This window comes from Bombus huntii, chromosome 4 (genome assembly GCF_024542735.1).
Source record: "Bombus huntii isolate Logan2020A chromosome 4, iyBomHunt1.1, whole genome shotgun sequence".
Lineage (NCBI taxonomy): Eukaryota > Metazoa > Arthropoda > Insecta > Hymenoptera > Apidae > Bombus > Bombus huntii.
Window position 1 is genome coordinate 15,612,345 of NC_066241.1, and position 17,423 is coordinate 15,629,767.

The window sequence follows — 17,423 nt, forward strand, 5'->3', positions numbered from 1 at the left end:
AAGAAGACTCCTATATAACCTCGGGATACTATCCCACCTGGCCATTGTATTTCTTTCAGCTCGATCGTGAAGATCCTTATTTACCTGGATCAACGAGAATTAAGTACGGAAACGAACAGACGAATCTTAGAGACACCCTGTTGCAACTCCAGAGATCGTGGGAAAAGTATACGCATTTGGGAGAGAATTCACGGAAGTACCCATCACTTGATGACAAAAGGAACTTATACTTTTCCTCACCAAAATTTGTATTGTATGATTCATGGACAGAATTAAGTTAATTTTACAAATCAATATTTACATAGTACCAATTAGCAATTGTTTCGCTAACTTCATTTATAATCATTTATAATTTACTTGAATCTCCATAAAAATTGCCAAATACTAATTAAAACATGATTAACTAATGAAAGTGCTTCTTAGAGAATGCAATATATTTTTTATTTAATAAATCATTCTATATGATCTTTTACAAAAACTATGCAATATTAGACAAGATGTACAGTCTCTCCGTAAATAATCTAAGACTATATAATATGTATTATAGTACTCTTTATCTTATGACAATTTCGACTATTATGGTTAAACAATTTATTTACAGGAATAACATTATTGATTTCAACTAATCACCTGATACTATAAATTTTATATGTTCAAAAAAATATTATTTTTATAATAGTTTTATGAGTCTTAATAATTTCCTAATGTGCTACATTTCACGGAAACTCATAGTAAAAAAGAATATTTAGGGAACATATCGCTATATTATTCATGTAAATGGCATAAATGCAGTGAAGTTAGAATAAAAGCATTAATAGCACTTCTACTGGAAAATGTCACATGCTATATTACCATTAACAAATAAATTACGTTAATTATATATAAAGTTGCGATCCTTGAAGAGTATCGCTTCCAGATAAAACCAAAAAAAAAAAAAAAAAAAAACGAGAAAGACACTGCAAGGACATTTGCTTATCAGTAGCAGGGCGCGACTTGAAATTGCTTTTAAGAGGAACACTTTGAAATGTTAAAGAACCACAGAAAGTGGTTCTTTGACCGAAAAGCGTCTGGAACATTTTCATTTTATCGCACATCATATTTTATCGTATTAGTGGAAAACGTAGGCGTAGTAGAGAGCTAAAGAAGCAACGGCGAAATTGATCTTGATCTTAAATTTCAAATTTTTTTATTACATCGTGTAAGTCATGTCACAAGGGACGTAGAACACATAGAACTGAGTTTGGTTATAATACGTTAAATCTCGCAGTCAGGTAGAATTTACATAGCGTGCTATTGATGAAGCTAGTAGCACTTATTCTTTGGTACGTGAAATATATCGACAATCGGCAAACAACAATGGAAGACCGCTGCGGTTCAGAAAAAATTTCAGATCGTTGTGATTTTCAACGATTGGACCATTCAATGGATTTCAGTTCGGTTGGATGGATTACATCCGTTGAACAATTCGAACATCAGATTAAATATACCTTCCATCATGTAAAATCATTTCACATAATACCTTGGGGAAACTTAGGCGAAATATGAAAATGCGTGTCCGACGTTGCTTAAACGACAGTAGTGACCATGTAGAAGTTGCCACGTAGACATGAACATTACACAGATACGACAGGACAAAAAGGAAAACATGGAATATCGAATAATGTATCCGAGTATCCACGTGCGACAATAGATGAGGCTTACCCTACATCTGACTGTAAGGCAAATATATTATTTTTAAAGAAATATGTTATAATGAAAATTAGTTTTAGCTAGTATATACAATTAATGAAAATTTAACACTTTCTTTCCAAGAGAACGATTGAGTTGAGGGACCCATGGTCCCTTTGCGACTTTTATATCTGGTAACAAATTCCACAGAATGTAATGAAAAATAATTTAATTTTAAAATCCGATATCGGAGTTAATTTTGCGGATACTTTTTTAAATAAATCTTCACCGTGCCGATCCGAAGGTGTAGAATCACCTGTCAAAGCCATGATAAGTAATTTTTTAACACTCGGTGCATAAATTTCATTATGTACTATTATTATTTGTATTATCAAATTTATGTACCTATTTTACTGACTTAATTTTTTCGTATCAAATTTATTCAAATTTATTGGCATATTCATAATCAGGAATTTAACAGTATTATGGAATTCAATATAGTATAATAAATAATATATCTTCTTTGTTAGAGTAATACTTATTTTCCTACTGCAACTATTCAGATAACAATAATCGCATTAATTTATTCTATATTTGTTTAAGTTCTCTCTAGTTCTTAAATACATAATTTTAATAATATATTTCTTAATATGCAGTTAGTATGCAGATAAGTATATGTATGTACTAAGTAGACAATATGATCTGTTTAAACTTTTAAACTTCGAATATTCGTATTACTAATTCTAAATAAAAATCATTTAATGTGTAAAAAATAGATATAATAAGGCGAAGAATAATCTATCTTTTATTCTATTATCTTATTATATATCTCTATATCCCAAATGTATGTTTTAATTGTAACTCTATTGTCTTTTTTTATATTTAACTTACTCTAAACTTCTGTAGATAATTAAAGTACACAGTGAATAAGGTACGTAATTAATATTTTCACAATAATAAGGAAACAGTCTAGTTACAATAATTAATCTGGGAATTAATTATATATAATGTATGTCTGTTGCGGATATTCGGTAACAAAATAAAAAAATAATTTTGAAAATTATTTTTTCATTGTTTTGATACACTATAAATATATAATGTACATGATAAATTAGTAATATTAGTGTTTTATTATATGTGAAAATATCACAGCCGCAAAAATCAGAAATAAAAATTATTTTGATGTTCCAATGTGACTTGTAATTAATGGTATATATGTGTAATACTAGACACATATATTAAAATGTTTCTAAAAGATAAATAAAACAATTCCAATTTTTAAAAACACGGATCTCGTTCGCGGAAAAGGTTTAATTTCTAAACAGCATAATCGGCTGCAAACCGTCGCCGATACGGACGCCGTCACATTGTCATGCTGGTAATGTTTATTGATAAGATAGGCAACATGCGGGTTACCAGCATGGCAAACCTTTAAATTCTTTTGTTCTTGGCGCACCAAGTCGAAGGAGAAGAACAACAGCAGGCTTGCATAAATGTTACTACCATTTTATTTTATGACGCAGTTGCACGTCTTACTACGTTTGTTTTTTAAATGGAAATACTGGATACGTATACTATTAAGTTGGCTTCAGCAAATACTAAATAATTCAAAGAAATCATCTGCTTGCCCTTCCTGTAACTTCTTCTATAATTAATATCTTATAGGTAATTCTCCCTAACTATTTATTTTTTAAAAAATCCTATTACGTAAATATATTACTTCTGCACATAAGTCATATATTCTCCCAATTATAAATATAAATTAATATATTTTTACAACGACAATGTATTCAGCAACGTAAAACTCCGAAATATAAATTAGCTTGATTATTGTCCAATCGTGAAATTTAATCGAACATATTTTTCTTGTGATCACGATGGACAAAGATTAACAGACTGTCGCTATTCCACTACACTTTCCAGCAATAACATCCTTTACGTTCGCAAGAATAACATTTGTACCTATCACTTACGACTAAACGTAATCGCACGTTGTATGTCACGCGCCCCGAAGAAAAATTCTCTCGATTAACAGCGGGATTAAAACGCTACCGATGTCGGCGTATCTTTACCCGCCATAAGAAATTTCGGTCGGCGTATGAGGATGCATAATCATTAGTTAAAGAAGAAATTTCATCGAACAGCTTCCGGCTTTTCGTACGGTCGCCGGAGAAAAATAGTCGCGATTATAGCAAGGTTAAAGTTTCGGCGTGCTCGTTACGAGCACAACAGTGCAGACAGAGGAGAACGAAACAAAACAAAAGAAAAGAATAAAAGAGAAGAAAGGAGAGGTCAAAAGAGAGTAGTGCGGAGCAGAGTAAAATGGAGAAGCCGAAAGAAGGCCGATGGGCTCGCGCGCAACGGGACGATATCAACGTGACCGGGAGCCAAGGAAGGAATTTATTAAATTAATTTGCCGCGGCGACGCATCTCGTAAATTTCGTAGATGACCTCACTTTATAATTGTCGAGAATTACTTGCTTGGTTGTCCACTCGTTCGGCCCGACTTTCGCGTGGAACTTCTTACTCCCTAGGATACACATTTTATTGCTACTTTCATCGAGAACTACGCCTCCGGTATTCAGAAATTTCTCGTGAACCAGGCCTCCGCGTCGAGTATCGTAAAAACCGGAAAGAAAAAAGAAAAATCGAAACTGGTGGGCTGCTTATTGCCAGAAGCGGATCATTTTAATTTGTATGATTGACGCGGGGAATTCGTTTTAAGGCCAAGGTAATTGAACGACGTAAGGAACGAAAAAGAGACTTTATAAGGACCGTAAGAACGCAAACACGTTAATGATTTCTTTTAAAGGTGAACCTTGTGAAAAAAGTTTTGGCCAGTAGGACGAGTGGAAATTAAATTGCGTATAACGTGAAAGTTAATATCGGTCATTTCGCTAAAGTCGCTAATAATTATCAAAAAATTTCGACATTGTACCTTGCACGTAGCAAGGTTACAATTCTTACAGAATCGATATGTTCTTTCAATAATGATACGTTTTAGAGGTTGATTCAATACTGGCAATCTCAAAATGAGAAGTTGGAAAGAAGGCGGGTATGCACAAATATATTACTTGACATATGGTAGTCGTTTCGCTAAAGCTTCTTAATCGCAGTGCTATTACCCATATGGCACTGAAACTTGAGGGTTTCAGTGTTTAAGTTAAGTATAAGAGAATTCATATTTATAAACATTTAATGTATTTTCTCATAGTAGATAATAATGTCACAATACAAAGGATTAAGGGAAACCTTTTAGTTGTTCTTCTGTAATCAGTAAATATATGATACGTTTTGAAATTAGTATATTATATGAAAGATTTCTTCATTTACATTTCCAAAATAGATTCCATTATTTTACGTTATTAAGAAAAATAATCTTCAAAAAAATGTATTTAGATATGATCTGAGCAGTTTCAAATAGGCACTTTTTAAGTAAGTTAAAAATAACAGATCAATCTTATAAGTAATAATGACATTATAAAACATGAATGTTATATTTTTTTATAAATATCTTACAACGTTATTCATACTTGTTAACTGCTAACATAGACACATATTAAATTTTGATTTAAAAGGTTAGTATATTTCTACTATTCAACTACAAATTTTTGATTATTAGAACAATCCTTATATGTGCAATAATTATATACAGATAACTGCAAGTAAATGCAGATACATATGTGTACACACGTGTGTGTATATTTCTGTGTAACTAGTTACTGTTTTACTTGTTTTGTTACTTGTTTTGAGAAATTGTTAATTATAAGAACAATATTTGTTTGTTTTGCACCCTCAAGAATACCTACAATAGTTACAATACATTTAACATCTACAATATTTATATTATTGTATAAAATCCCATCTACACTACAAATCTTATGTTTAAATATTCCATTTACGATTGGTGAACTAAGAATCATATCAGTTTCTAATACTATTTTGTAATAAAATGATATTTTAGATATAAAAAGCCTTATATATTTTTCGAAGGTACTAAAGCATGTTCCTATCGAGAGAAAGTAAAAAACAACTATAATAATATATAGAAACTAATATAGTTGTCTATGAAACTTAAGAGTTGAAATAAAAAAATTTACTTATATCATAATTATTATATAATTTTCCACCAGTCGATTAATAAAATTATTATAATATTTTAAGATTATTTCGATTAAAATTATTTTATACATATTAATTGTGCAAAATTTAAAAAACAAATTTAGAAATATGGTATTTTTATCCAAAAAAAAGGAATCGAAGAAACAAATAAATACTTGTTCCGGTTTTTAAACTCGAATTTTAGTTTCCAAATTATCTCCCGTATTCCTTACTTAACGACTGTCCTCTTGCCACCCATATGTTAAAAATACGAAGAGCTTCTGTCGCCTTATGGCCGCCTTGAGTACCGATATGTGCACATGTATCAAACATTATATCAGACTTAGTATATGGCACGTGGGTTACGAATGTTTTTAAGGAAATCATGATTTCTATTTATAACTCGACTGCACAGCAAGCTGATTTCTTTTCTCTATAACTCGATTTCTGCATTGCATCTCCGTCGACGTTTATTTCATTAATACCGAGATGCGAAAAAATTGAAAAATGTTTTTAATTTATTTCCATGATAATTAACCCCCTTTTTAATATGTTATATAACTGCATCAATTCCTTTTTAACTTTTATCCTATAATATTATAAAATTAATATTATAAAATTTAATTTTCGTGTTAGAAAGTTAGATTGTCTGGAAACATCTGTTTATACAAAAATATTTCTATCGTTTGTTCTAGGATTTTACGTTATATTAAGTAACACATTTTAATAAAACAGTCAACGTTTTAATATCTTATCTTAGCTAATAATAATTATCTTATTTAAATGTCATTTATTAACACATAAAATCGATAATCATTCATCTAATTACTAAGGAAAGATAAATAATTCATGTAACTTAAATTTTGTAATCAATCTTTGCATATTTGAAATTAGAACTAATGTTAATCATTAGTAATTATCTGAAAAACCGGAATTATTGTACGGGATATTCTACAGTAATAACATTAAATGTAATTCCGTAACAAATTGTGTTATAGAGTGATGACAAAGAACAACTTATTTAATACAACTAATCAATACCTACAAAAACTAGCAACACCTGATAAAAAATAATACTTTTCTTAGTTAAATATTTGCTTATGTAATGCACGTATACATTAACTGTAAAATTCTATTAACAAATTCATTACACGACAAAAGTTTTACATCTTTGAAACAACCTAAAAACATAAAATACGATTTAACTTAAGGAGGCGAGCATATGCGTGAGCGACGCGAAAAGAAACGGATCAATGTCGAGCAATTGGAAACCACGAAGATTGAGAAAGGTCTGGTCGAGAGATATTTTCGAGGAGGATAGCTAACATATGGTAAAATGGTAAACTACTTCCGTTTATGGGAGCGCACTTTTGATGTTACATGCCACAGTGGCAGCAGGGTTTCGAAACGTACGAGCCGACTAGTCGAATAAGCTGATATGAACTTGAAATTTCCTTGACGCGCGTTTGTTCGTATACCTGATACGTCTATATAGCAAAAGAACTGCCTTCATGGTATTGGCGTAAGTACACTTTAGCGTAATCTTATCATGAGATATAAGTTACTATGTAGTACTGTGCATTTATGAAATGAACGAAACGAAGAAACGAAATAGAATACAAATGAATGTTATTTACTTCACTTTGTTGAACCAACTAAAATCATTAAAGCATGCAATTTTCTACCGTTCTCTTAAAAACAGGAAAGAACAAAAAATAAAATATGTGTGTTAACGTAGCAAAAATATGAGAAAAGTGGAAGGTGTGTAACAATTATGAACAAAAAATTACAAAATATTGTACACTAAAGAGTAGGAAAACTTTGGCATGTTTTAATCCTTTTAAGATTAAATTACTTTGTGCTGTAGAAAAAATATTTTCTTTACCAATTATTAATAATAGAATACTAATAATAGGAACATATTTTTTCTGGTAGTTTTAGAGAAGAGACACAATGCATTAAAATTTAACGCCGTTATTATCGAAAGCAAATACATTCATCGATTAATAACTTAATAAGTTCTTAAAGATATGCGATACGTTACATTATAAGCAAACAGGTCAAATTGTTTATAAATACGAAGAAAAATAGAATAATGTAAACACAAAAGAATTTCTTGATTTATCTTGTTCTAGCAATAACCTAAATATACAGGGTGGTTGGTAACTGGTGGTACAAGCGGAAAGGGGGTGATTCTACGCGAAAAACGAAGTCGAAAATATAGAATAAAAATTTTTTTTTTAATTTTTCAAAAGTACTTTAGAGTTTCCGTCACAACTATTGAACTACACAGAATAAAAGAACAAGCTTCATCTAAATGTTATCTGATTCTATAATAATATTAAAAAAGAGAAATTAATTGCTTTCCGTTTAAAATAAATTTAAAAATTCCCTTGGAAATATAATTCCAAAGAAATAAATTGGTTCCATGCAGTGGTGTCTGAAAAATTAGCTTGTGATGTTTATTCAGATTATTTTGTATTTACTTCAACTGAAGAAAGTAATTTTTGGAGTGTTATAATCTAATATTTTATATAAAGTGTATGTATTGTAATATATATATATATTAAAAATCTATCACTCTTTAAATACTAATTTCTTGCAAGTGCTGTTTCAAAGGAAATCATAATTTCACGAAGAAAAATTATATATGTATAATTATATGTGTATAATGCAAAATTATATATGTATAATTTAATACAACATTAATATAATATAGTAGAACATTAATCGTGAATATTATACACCAACTAAAGCATATAAGAATGCTCAATGTATCGACATTTCATAAAATATCAATTCATTTAAATGTATGTTCTTTTACTACTTTTTTCTGAAGGAAATAATTATGTAGTTTTATCTAATCTTAATCCAAGCTATGAGACTTTGATTCAAATCAATAGTTATCCTGATTCTTTATCTATTATTTTCCATTTTTCCACAATATGCACGATTATGTTCAATATAAGCCATTTAAAGAGCCCACTATATAAATATAATAAACTTTAAAACAGAATATCATATCGTCGTTTGCAAATAAATTTTTACTCAACATTGCTTTTTTATTGTTTCGAAATTGGAGTGCATATAGGGTATACTCGAATGTCACGTCGTCACATACTTCGCAAAGTGGTTATAACGTGTAAAGTTTATTTTTGGGAGCGTCGACGCTCGAGCACGTGTTCGAAAGGAAACGCCGTACACGAGTTTCCACTTGGCGACGCTTCCTCGGAGTAATTGTCACGTGCGCGGCGCCGATCAACAGCCCTGTCGGTTCAAGCCACTTAAAGTACTTCAATGAGCACTCTTCTACTCGAACCATGCGAGTTTTACGAACGTAAAACAATATTACGCGGCTCTCTATTGTCGCTCATCCGGTTCGTTGATGCACGACCATAACGCACGTGTAACTTTTCTGAATTTTGATAATGATGCAGCTTTATTTCACGCGCGTTGTTCATCAATACTTCTCACGATGAAATGATATTTTTAACATATGTTATAGCTCAATATAGATATTCAAGGATGTAATTATTTATATCCTAATAAGATGTCTATTAAACTCGTGAATAATTTTTGACATAAGATTCAAGAAGAAACATGTTTCAAATATAATTTTGCCGTGCCTCGTTATGTATAATTGTAACTCTTTTAACCAAATATGATTTTATTTATGAATGATTTATATAAAATTAAATCTTGGTTTATGTTTGTTTGTTTTGTATATCTTTTGTTTAAAATAATATTGGTATCAAACACTTATTAGTACATATATTCTGTTGAACGTATAATTATATACATTTAAAGATCGATAATTTGTAATCATTCCACATTGCAAATAAGGAATGCAAAATATGTATTTTGGATTTCTTTACTTTAGTAAATACGTAATCGTGTAATCAGTAGACTACGGATTTTTATGTATGGGAAATTGAAAGGTAAAACAATTTGCAAAACTGAAAAAATATATAAATATATAAATATATACAAAATATAGTATTTATAATATTTACGAAGTAAAATAAATCTCTGTTGAGATTCCATTTCTTCAATTACGTCCATAAAAATACGAATTTACATAAGTATCCGCAATCTAATAATTATAATCAGTTATGAAATTCATAAACTCTCTATTAGAAATGGGAGGTAAAGTAAATGGGAAAGATTTTATAAAAAAACGTAAAGTACGAACCTTCCTACTACACGTGTGTGAGGCGTTGATTATGTTGCTGATGTACTAGCCTACCCTGCTCTTGTTCCCACCAGCTTACGACGTCCATGAATTCACCGGATTCGGTGATCTCCTGCTTATAATACAGGGCTCCAGAAAAGGTTTCCGGACTTGCCGCATAAACGGTGGCTGCACCCTCTTCGCTATCCCCGGCGCCACTATACGGCGATAGAATTTGAGGCTCGAGGTTCTCTTCATTTTGTCCATAATATTCCGAAGGTGGAGATGCTACCGAATTAGGCGAGAGTCGGGAAAAATTCTGCGTGTTTGATAGAGTCCTTGGTTCGAGATTCTCTTCATCCCCTATCGAAGATGAGTAGTAATCACGGGGCGATGTAACTGCAGTTCGATTTGGTGACAATCTGAAAATCATTAATATAAACATTGTTATTACTTCAATCCGTTTTACTGGCAATACTTTACTTTTACTTTAAATTTTAAGTTGGGCCATTTTAAATAAATTGCTATATTGATCAATATAAGAATATAAAATGTAAAACAAAAGAATTACTTGGATGTAGTTTTCTGTTTTCCAATTTCTTCGTCTTCATCTAGCTGTTCGCCATCATCGTCTTCGGCAGCAAGGACATCGTCTTCCAAGACGAGTCTCTCCCCAGAACCGTTGTGACTCGATGAAACAACGCTGCTGGTGGGCGAAGGCATACACTGTGTAGCACCAACATTCGAATCGTATTCAACCCCATCAGCTTCGGCGAGCAACCTTTGAAGTCCCCTAATGTACTCCACGGCCATTCGCAGGGTTTCTACTTTCGACAATTTCTTGCCTCTATCGCCATAACCTGCAGCGATGTGACTCGGAATGTGTTGTCTCAGAGTTGCGAATCCATTGTTCACCTGTTTAACCCGATTCCTCTCGCGTGCATTTCTTCTTGCAACTGCAACAGGCGGCGGCTGTCCGTTTTTTCCGTGTTTCTTCAATCTAGAGGGATCGTAGGGCGGCAACACGGTTGCAGAAGCGGTTGCGTTAGTATTATTATTATTTTTGGGGACTATCAGATGAGTTTGATTGCCGATTATGTTGCTTTCGTTATCTTGCAACGTTCTTAGCAACATTAGTTGCTCTTGATCATTTCCATTTATTTGTACCCTATTACAAAATACAGTAACTCCCATAGTCGTCATTTTGATCACCTTTCTGCTTTAATAGCCAAGCCAAAAAGTTTCATTCACTGGGCGAATACATACAACGTTACAACGTGGTCGAAACGATCGTTGGTAAAGTCTGTTATCATCAGTCTTTTTCAAGTGCATGAACGCAAAATCGTTCAATGTAATTTTAATACAAAATGCTCTTTCTTAAAAATAACAAGCTCGAATCGTGGCGATTGCAGAACGAGCTTATATTGTGAGAATAGCGAAGAGAACGAGTAACTTATCGACTCTAATGCCTTTCGAGGACGAGTCTAATTGATAGACTTATAAATAAACCACGCTCTCCCTTCGAAGACAAAGATGTTTATCGATACAGACGGTTAGACGACTATTCGATTTGATACTTAAATTTGGATCAGAATATCTTTTAACGACTAAAATCTTGAAGATTATCAAAGTTGCCTGACAATGATTCTTTTTAGAATTATATCTTCTTTAATACTAAAAAATATCACTCCAGCATAAAGGTATACTCCTATGTATCATTCGGTTTTGTTTTAAGAGTTTCTAATTTGCACTTTTTATTTTACAAGAATAACAGTACCATTTATTTCTAAGACATTTCTTTCGTTTTATGTATCAATGAGTAACGACAGATTATATATCCTTTTTATACAAAAAAATGATTGAAATTATTTATGATTCTTATAACATAACAGGTACGAGAGCGTATACTTTCTTGTTGAAAAATTGGTAAGCATAAACAGATATTTAATAAAACGCTGTTATTGTTACGATCTCTGCTAAACGAGCGATTTTGCCAAAGTTTTCGATAGGCTATAGGCCTTTTTTCTACCAAATGATGAAGCTGATGACCCGAACCAAGATCCAATTGTCTCGTTGTCGGTCACAACGGCTTAAGTAAAGCATGAGGTCACCGTCTATTCTTCTCCACGACGGTCGTCGACTCCTCGGAAATTATTCTTCGGAATCTGAATTCGTTACATTTTAAAAACATTAATAATATCAAAAACAATTGTCAACGTTCAACTCTTCATTCGCGTATCTCTTGCTACGAAACAGTAACTTTTGAAATTGTAGAATATCATTCAAACGTCGCGTGACGTCTCAATTAGAATCGAGATCTTTGAATTGTATTATCACAATATGACTGAAGGAATTGTATAGCACCAGTTAAACGCTCTTATTTAAAAGGAAAGCACTTTAATAACTTCAAATAGAGCATTGAAACGATCTTAATGATTTATAACGGTACAAATAACCATTGTTCGTGTTTCAACACTTATTACGAATCGATTTATCTATTTCGGCTATTAAGGCACTTGTAACCAATTTTGGTTCCTCTATCTGTAGGACTAAGGTCACTTGCTACTAAAAATTTAAGGCACAAATCCATTAAGTAATTCAAATGGTCAAGAATCCTGAGATCAATATTTTGATATAGGTCGTTAATACTTTTCGAGCACCATACAAATTTTCTTCTTTGGCGTAATTTCAACATTAACAATTCTTTTGGTCGATTACGGTTTTCAAGACGAACGTTACAGTCGCAATTCTGCTTTCTTGAAAGTGGTCGAAATTCACATACGTTACACAAATATAACTCCATTCAGGCGATAAAACTGTTACCGAGCGTTCGCTACCGATCAGAGTAGCATCGTTTTAAACAAAACCGCGTCGCGGACTGCATAGCGTTTAACTACAAAATGAGCGTGGAAACCTCTTCGACAAGAGGTTAGATCCCGTCTAATATTTTACTACGCCACGGAATGACACGGACGTACTTATGTACGATAGCGCGCATGGGAGAAAAAGGGGTAGCAAAGGGACCAGGTGGTGGGGGGTTTTGTAAGCACGCGCCGTAGCCAATGCCGGTCTAATCAAAGAAACCAACTTAATAATCTCGAACGACAATTACGACAGGATTTTACAAACGTTCCCGTTTTCTTCACACTTACAAAATTCGTCAATCGATTCAACCTTCAACTTGTAAAAATATTGAACTCACACTGAATGGCGAATTTCTACCAACACGATCTCACGTTCGAACTCACTCGCGATGAGCCCATCATGAACCATTCGATCCCATCGAACCGATCGAAAGAAACAATCACGCGAAAGCTCAGTCCGAAATTCCTTCGGGTTATCAAGATTTCGTTGACACTGTGGCCGATGATTTCTCGGCATTCGTCAGCGGTCACTTTTTCACAGAGCTCTTCCCGGCGAATGGCAGTTCTCGTTTCTGATCAGACCTCCGTGCTACGCACCGCATGGCGTCTGCGTTGAGAATGAACGCGGACATCCGATAGATGGGTTAGGTTTCAGCATTTTGCTGCACCATAGAGTGAGACCGAGGGCTGGTTTCAGGGGAGACGCTGTGCAGGGGGCGAGGGGAATTAGGGTTTACGAGGGACAGAAAGAAGGCGAAAGAGCGAGCAAGAAGCACGCGAGGGAAACGCGTGTTGTGCAAAGAGGAAGAGGTAGTGGGGATTTTGAGCACGCGCCGCAGCCCCCTCGTTTCTTCTCCCCCGGAACTGAAAAGGGGGACCGTGCGCGCCATATGCCGGGGGGAGCGCGTGTGCCAGTTGCGTACTTTATGCACGTATGGGTCTGTGTCTATGAGACTGTGCGTAAACGGGCGTCGCGCTCGAGGAATCTATTGGCGAGCAATGAGAACGAAAGCGCGCGCGCCATACATTCATGTCCGTTGATCCTTGACTACAGCTACTATGGACCCTGTTATTTCGAGAGCTACGCGAAAGTGAATCCGAGGGCACCTACTGTAAAAGAAATGTTCCGAAAATTTGCGAGGGTGGTTCGACGAATCAGTATAGCGAATTTAATACCATCTATATAGTCGTTCGTGAGAATTTTGAGTAAATGAGTTTTCCCAATGTTAACGGTAATATGTACATATTATTAACTCGATGACATTATTGTATGATATAATTTATTTAAACGAAATTGTTACAGATATGATTACAGTAAAAATATTATACCATTAATTTATTTTCTATAATAAAACAGTGAATACATTAAAATAATTGTATGTCTTGAACTCGTAGAGCCTTTTAAATGAATATTATGCTTTGGATAACATTAAATTATAGACATATCGAAAGTATGTTATGATTAACAATGGAAACGTTAATCTTGATGTAAAAGAAATCTTCTTCATTCAAAACTGGACTATATTTACACGATATCAAATGTTCTTTGAATAATAACATAGAATATTGCCACTTTTTAGGATTTTCAACCACTTCAGCTTTAGAAAAAGAATGAAATGATGATCAGTTACGAAGCAAAAATGAAAACCATTACTTATATTGTGTTCAACAACATTATTGTTTGTATACATGCGTGGTATTTTTTAGTAGTCTATTTAGTAGTCTATTAAAAAAATACTTTGCCTGGGATCTTCTTATTTATTCTAACTCCATTTTTAAGTATGCTTCATTCGGATGCTAACATTGAAATTATATTATTCCTCAGTTGTTGGTTTTAAGCAAGTAGATATCTAGATTTAGTCACAAATGAATATTTAAGTTACGTCCTTAAAGATAGAGCTGACCTTACGTTTTATATATGTACTTACTTTAAAACAGTCTTCACGACAGATAATGCTAACAATTACGTGGAAAGCTTGTTTAATTAGATGCACATAGATGTATTCCTATTAGTATTGTTTCATTTCAAATGTGCATACACGCATGTATTAGTTCCTTATTTGCACACTATGTAATATCACCGTGTATAAAATAACACCTTCAAATTCCTTTATAGTATTTATTATTATAAGACGATGCAACTGCAGTCTTACTAATATTTACTGATTTATCTTGCAAAAATCATTATCTACAAAATTACACACTTGGGCTAATCACATTGAAAAATATGCTTTGACGTAATCTGGTTTTTCTGTTAATCGTGGATTATGTAAATCTTCCGAAAATATATTTAAGCTATGGAAGCAGATTTTGTGATCTATATTTCCGAGTAGTGAAGCTGACTACACTTAGTCGAGTTTACATATCAAGTTTCCGTCCTCAAAAAGATTTCAGACGAGAGAAAGGATTATTTCGCTGATCCGATTTCCTCCATCCCTTTGTGTATCAACGTCGGTTGTATATAACGAAATGAAAACAATTTTTCAGTGCATCTGCAGATGGTCGATAGTTTCACAATCAAAACGAACCGAAAGATATCTTTGTAGCTTCGCTTACAGATTAAATTCTTTTATTTCCACTGAAACGAGTTTAGATATATTTCAAACAATCTTATGTCAGATTGTGAAAGCTTCATAATTAAAGGTCCACTGAATGAATTAATTCATTTTCCTGCGCTAAGTGTTGCACGGTGCAAAACAGGAAGAACGACATTCGGTTTGCCACGGAAGTTTCGTGTTTCGGGGCGGTGCACTCGCGAAGGCCGGTAATGTTCCAAGCTTAAAATAGAATTTCCATTACGATGTTTAAAAGTTTGACCATATTCGAGGAAGTTCTAATTTTCCGTGATATCGTGATTTTAATTTAACATAACACATAGTAATAACTAAACAAACGATAAATGATAACCTATATTGTTATAGTAAAGAAATGAATTTAATAAAGTACATACGTATGATATATTTAAAGCTAGTAAATTACGCGTATGTATTTATTTTGTGTATATAAGAAACATGTATATGTGTAGAAGTTATATCTTAGTTTATAGTTTTATACTATATAATTTTATGGTATTATTATATGTAATAACATACATATAATATTATACATGTATGTTATGTGTATATTATATGTTTTTATAATTCACATTTTATAATTCTTTATAGTATACTCGCTTATTAATATCGTAATCCCATGTTGTATTTCAATAATGTTAAAGTTTTTTAAATGTAATCTAAAAAATCTCTAAGTAATTAATAAATTTCAAATTTAAAATAAATAGTGTGCACAAGTAAAATAGTGAATGCAATAGATAATAATATTCAATTATATACAAAAGCACTTTAAATTATTTGTTAGTTTAATGTCGTCAAGATTATTTACATAATACTGTATTAATATTTAAACATTATTCAAGAATAATATCAATATTGTTCAAATAAAACGATAACCATAGCATATGCCATAATTGTACCATAATTGTACCATAATTTGTACCATAAAAATTGGATTTTAAATTTCACTAATAAAATTTTGAGTTGAAGCACACGGAAGATAAATTAGAAGGTAAATTAAATAATTAATAATAAATAAATGTTAAATAATAAATTTCGGTCACCATAACGATTAAAACAATTATACACAAGTGACTCTTACACAAGAGTACAGTGTAACGGCATTTCCTGCTCGTAAATTGTAATATGAACAAAAAACGAAACTCCAAATAAATTTTCTCACAATTCATCCATGGGTTCGTGATTGTATCGCAGGAACGAAAGGTCCAGAGGGATTTGGCCTAGATCCAGTTTATATTCTGTATACCTAGGCCTGAGAACGCAGGCCAACCCCGTATAATGGGGGGCACGGTTCAATTTATAGTGTGAAACATACGGACGACGTGCAATCCCTTACGGATCTCTGATTATAATAATAATTTGCGACTGGGTTAAGCATTAGAATTTATGTGTATTCAGCTCGTGTATTTGAAAATAGATCCTTTGTCCCATAGATGAAATTGAAATAATTATTCCTATGCCAAACTGAGTCTTTTTAATTATAATACACAATACAGGATATTTCTAGAACACTTCTGATAATGTAAACATGTTTAGGAAATAAGTTATATGACAAAAACGAAACTTCCTTTGTTTTTATAAAATCTCCACATTAATGTTCGAATTGAAGAGTAATGAACAAAATACTGTAAAACAAAGATATTGAACAGCTGAAACCAAAATTGAATTTATTACCATCATTTATTATTTATGTGTTGAAAAATGACAACCAGTTAAACTCATTCTGTTGTATATTTTTCTAGAATTGTATATTTAAATTGCAAGCTTTATATTATAAAGAGAAAGAAAATTGGGCGAATCGGGGCAAAACTTTATTTTCTGTCTAATTCTTAAATCTCAAAGTAGCCTACCGCTTATAGCATAAATGCAACACTCTATTTATAAACGAAATAAAATAATAGTTATTGCCATTCGTACTTAATTTTATTAAAATAAATATGTAAAATAAAATGTTTTATTAAAATAAAATAAATGTTAAACAACAATTTATTTTCTTACTGCAACCTAAATTATTAACAACAATCACATATTGTTAATCATGTTTCT

General features: G+C 32.3%; 1 protein-coding gene and 1 pseudogene across 2 annotated transcripts in view; both read right to left on the reverse strand.

Moving 5' to 3' along the window:
* LOC126864571 (cytochrome P450 4g15-like) overlaps positions 1-6,156 on the reverse strand; it is an 18,977-nt pseudogene extending 12,821 nt beyond the window's left edge.
* The window catches only part of LOC126865058 (uncharacterized), a 21,143-nt gene extending 7,744 nt beyond the window's left edge, over positions 1-13,399 (reverse strand). For both annotated transcript variants that reach the window (XR_007689431.1, XM_050617136.1), the window contains exons 1-2: positions 10,512-13,399; positions 9,962-10,362 (exon numbers count right to left, since the gene is read on the reverse strand). Coding sequence is in view for 1 of the 2 variants with exons in the window: in XM_050617136.1 (XP_050473093.1) it covers positions 9,969-10,362; positions 10,512-11,143 (1,026 nt within the window). In the remaining variant the exon portion in view is untranslated. The remainder of the gene's footprint in view (positions 1-9,961; positions 10,363-10,511) is intronic.
* Between the last annotated feature and the right edge of the window lie 4,024 nt (positions 13,400-17,423).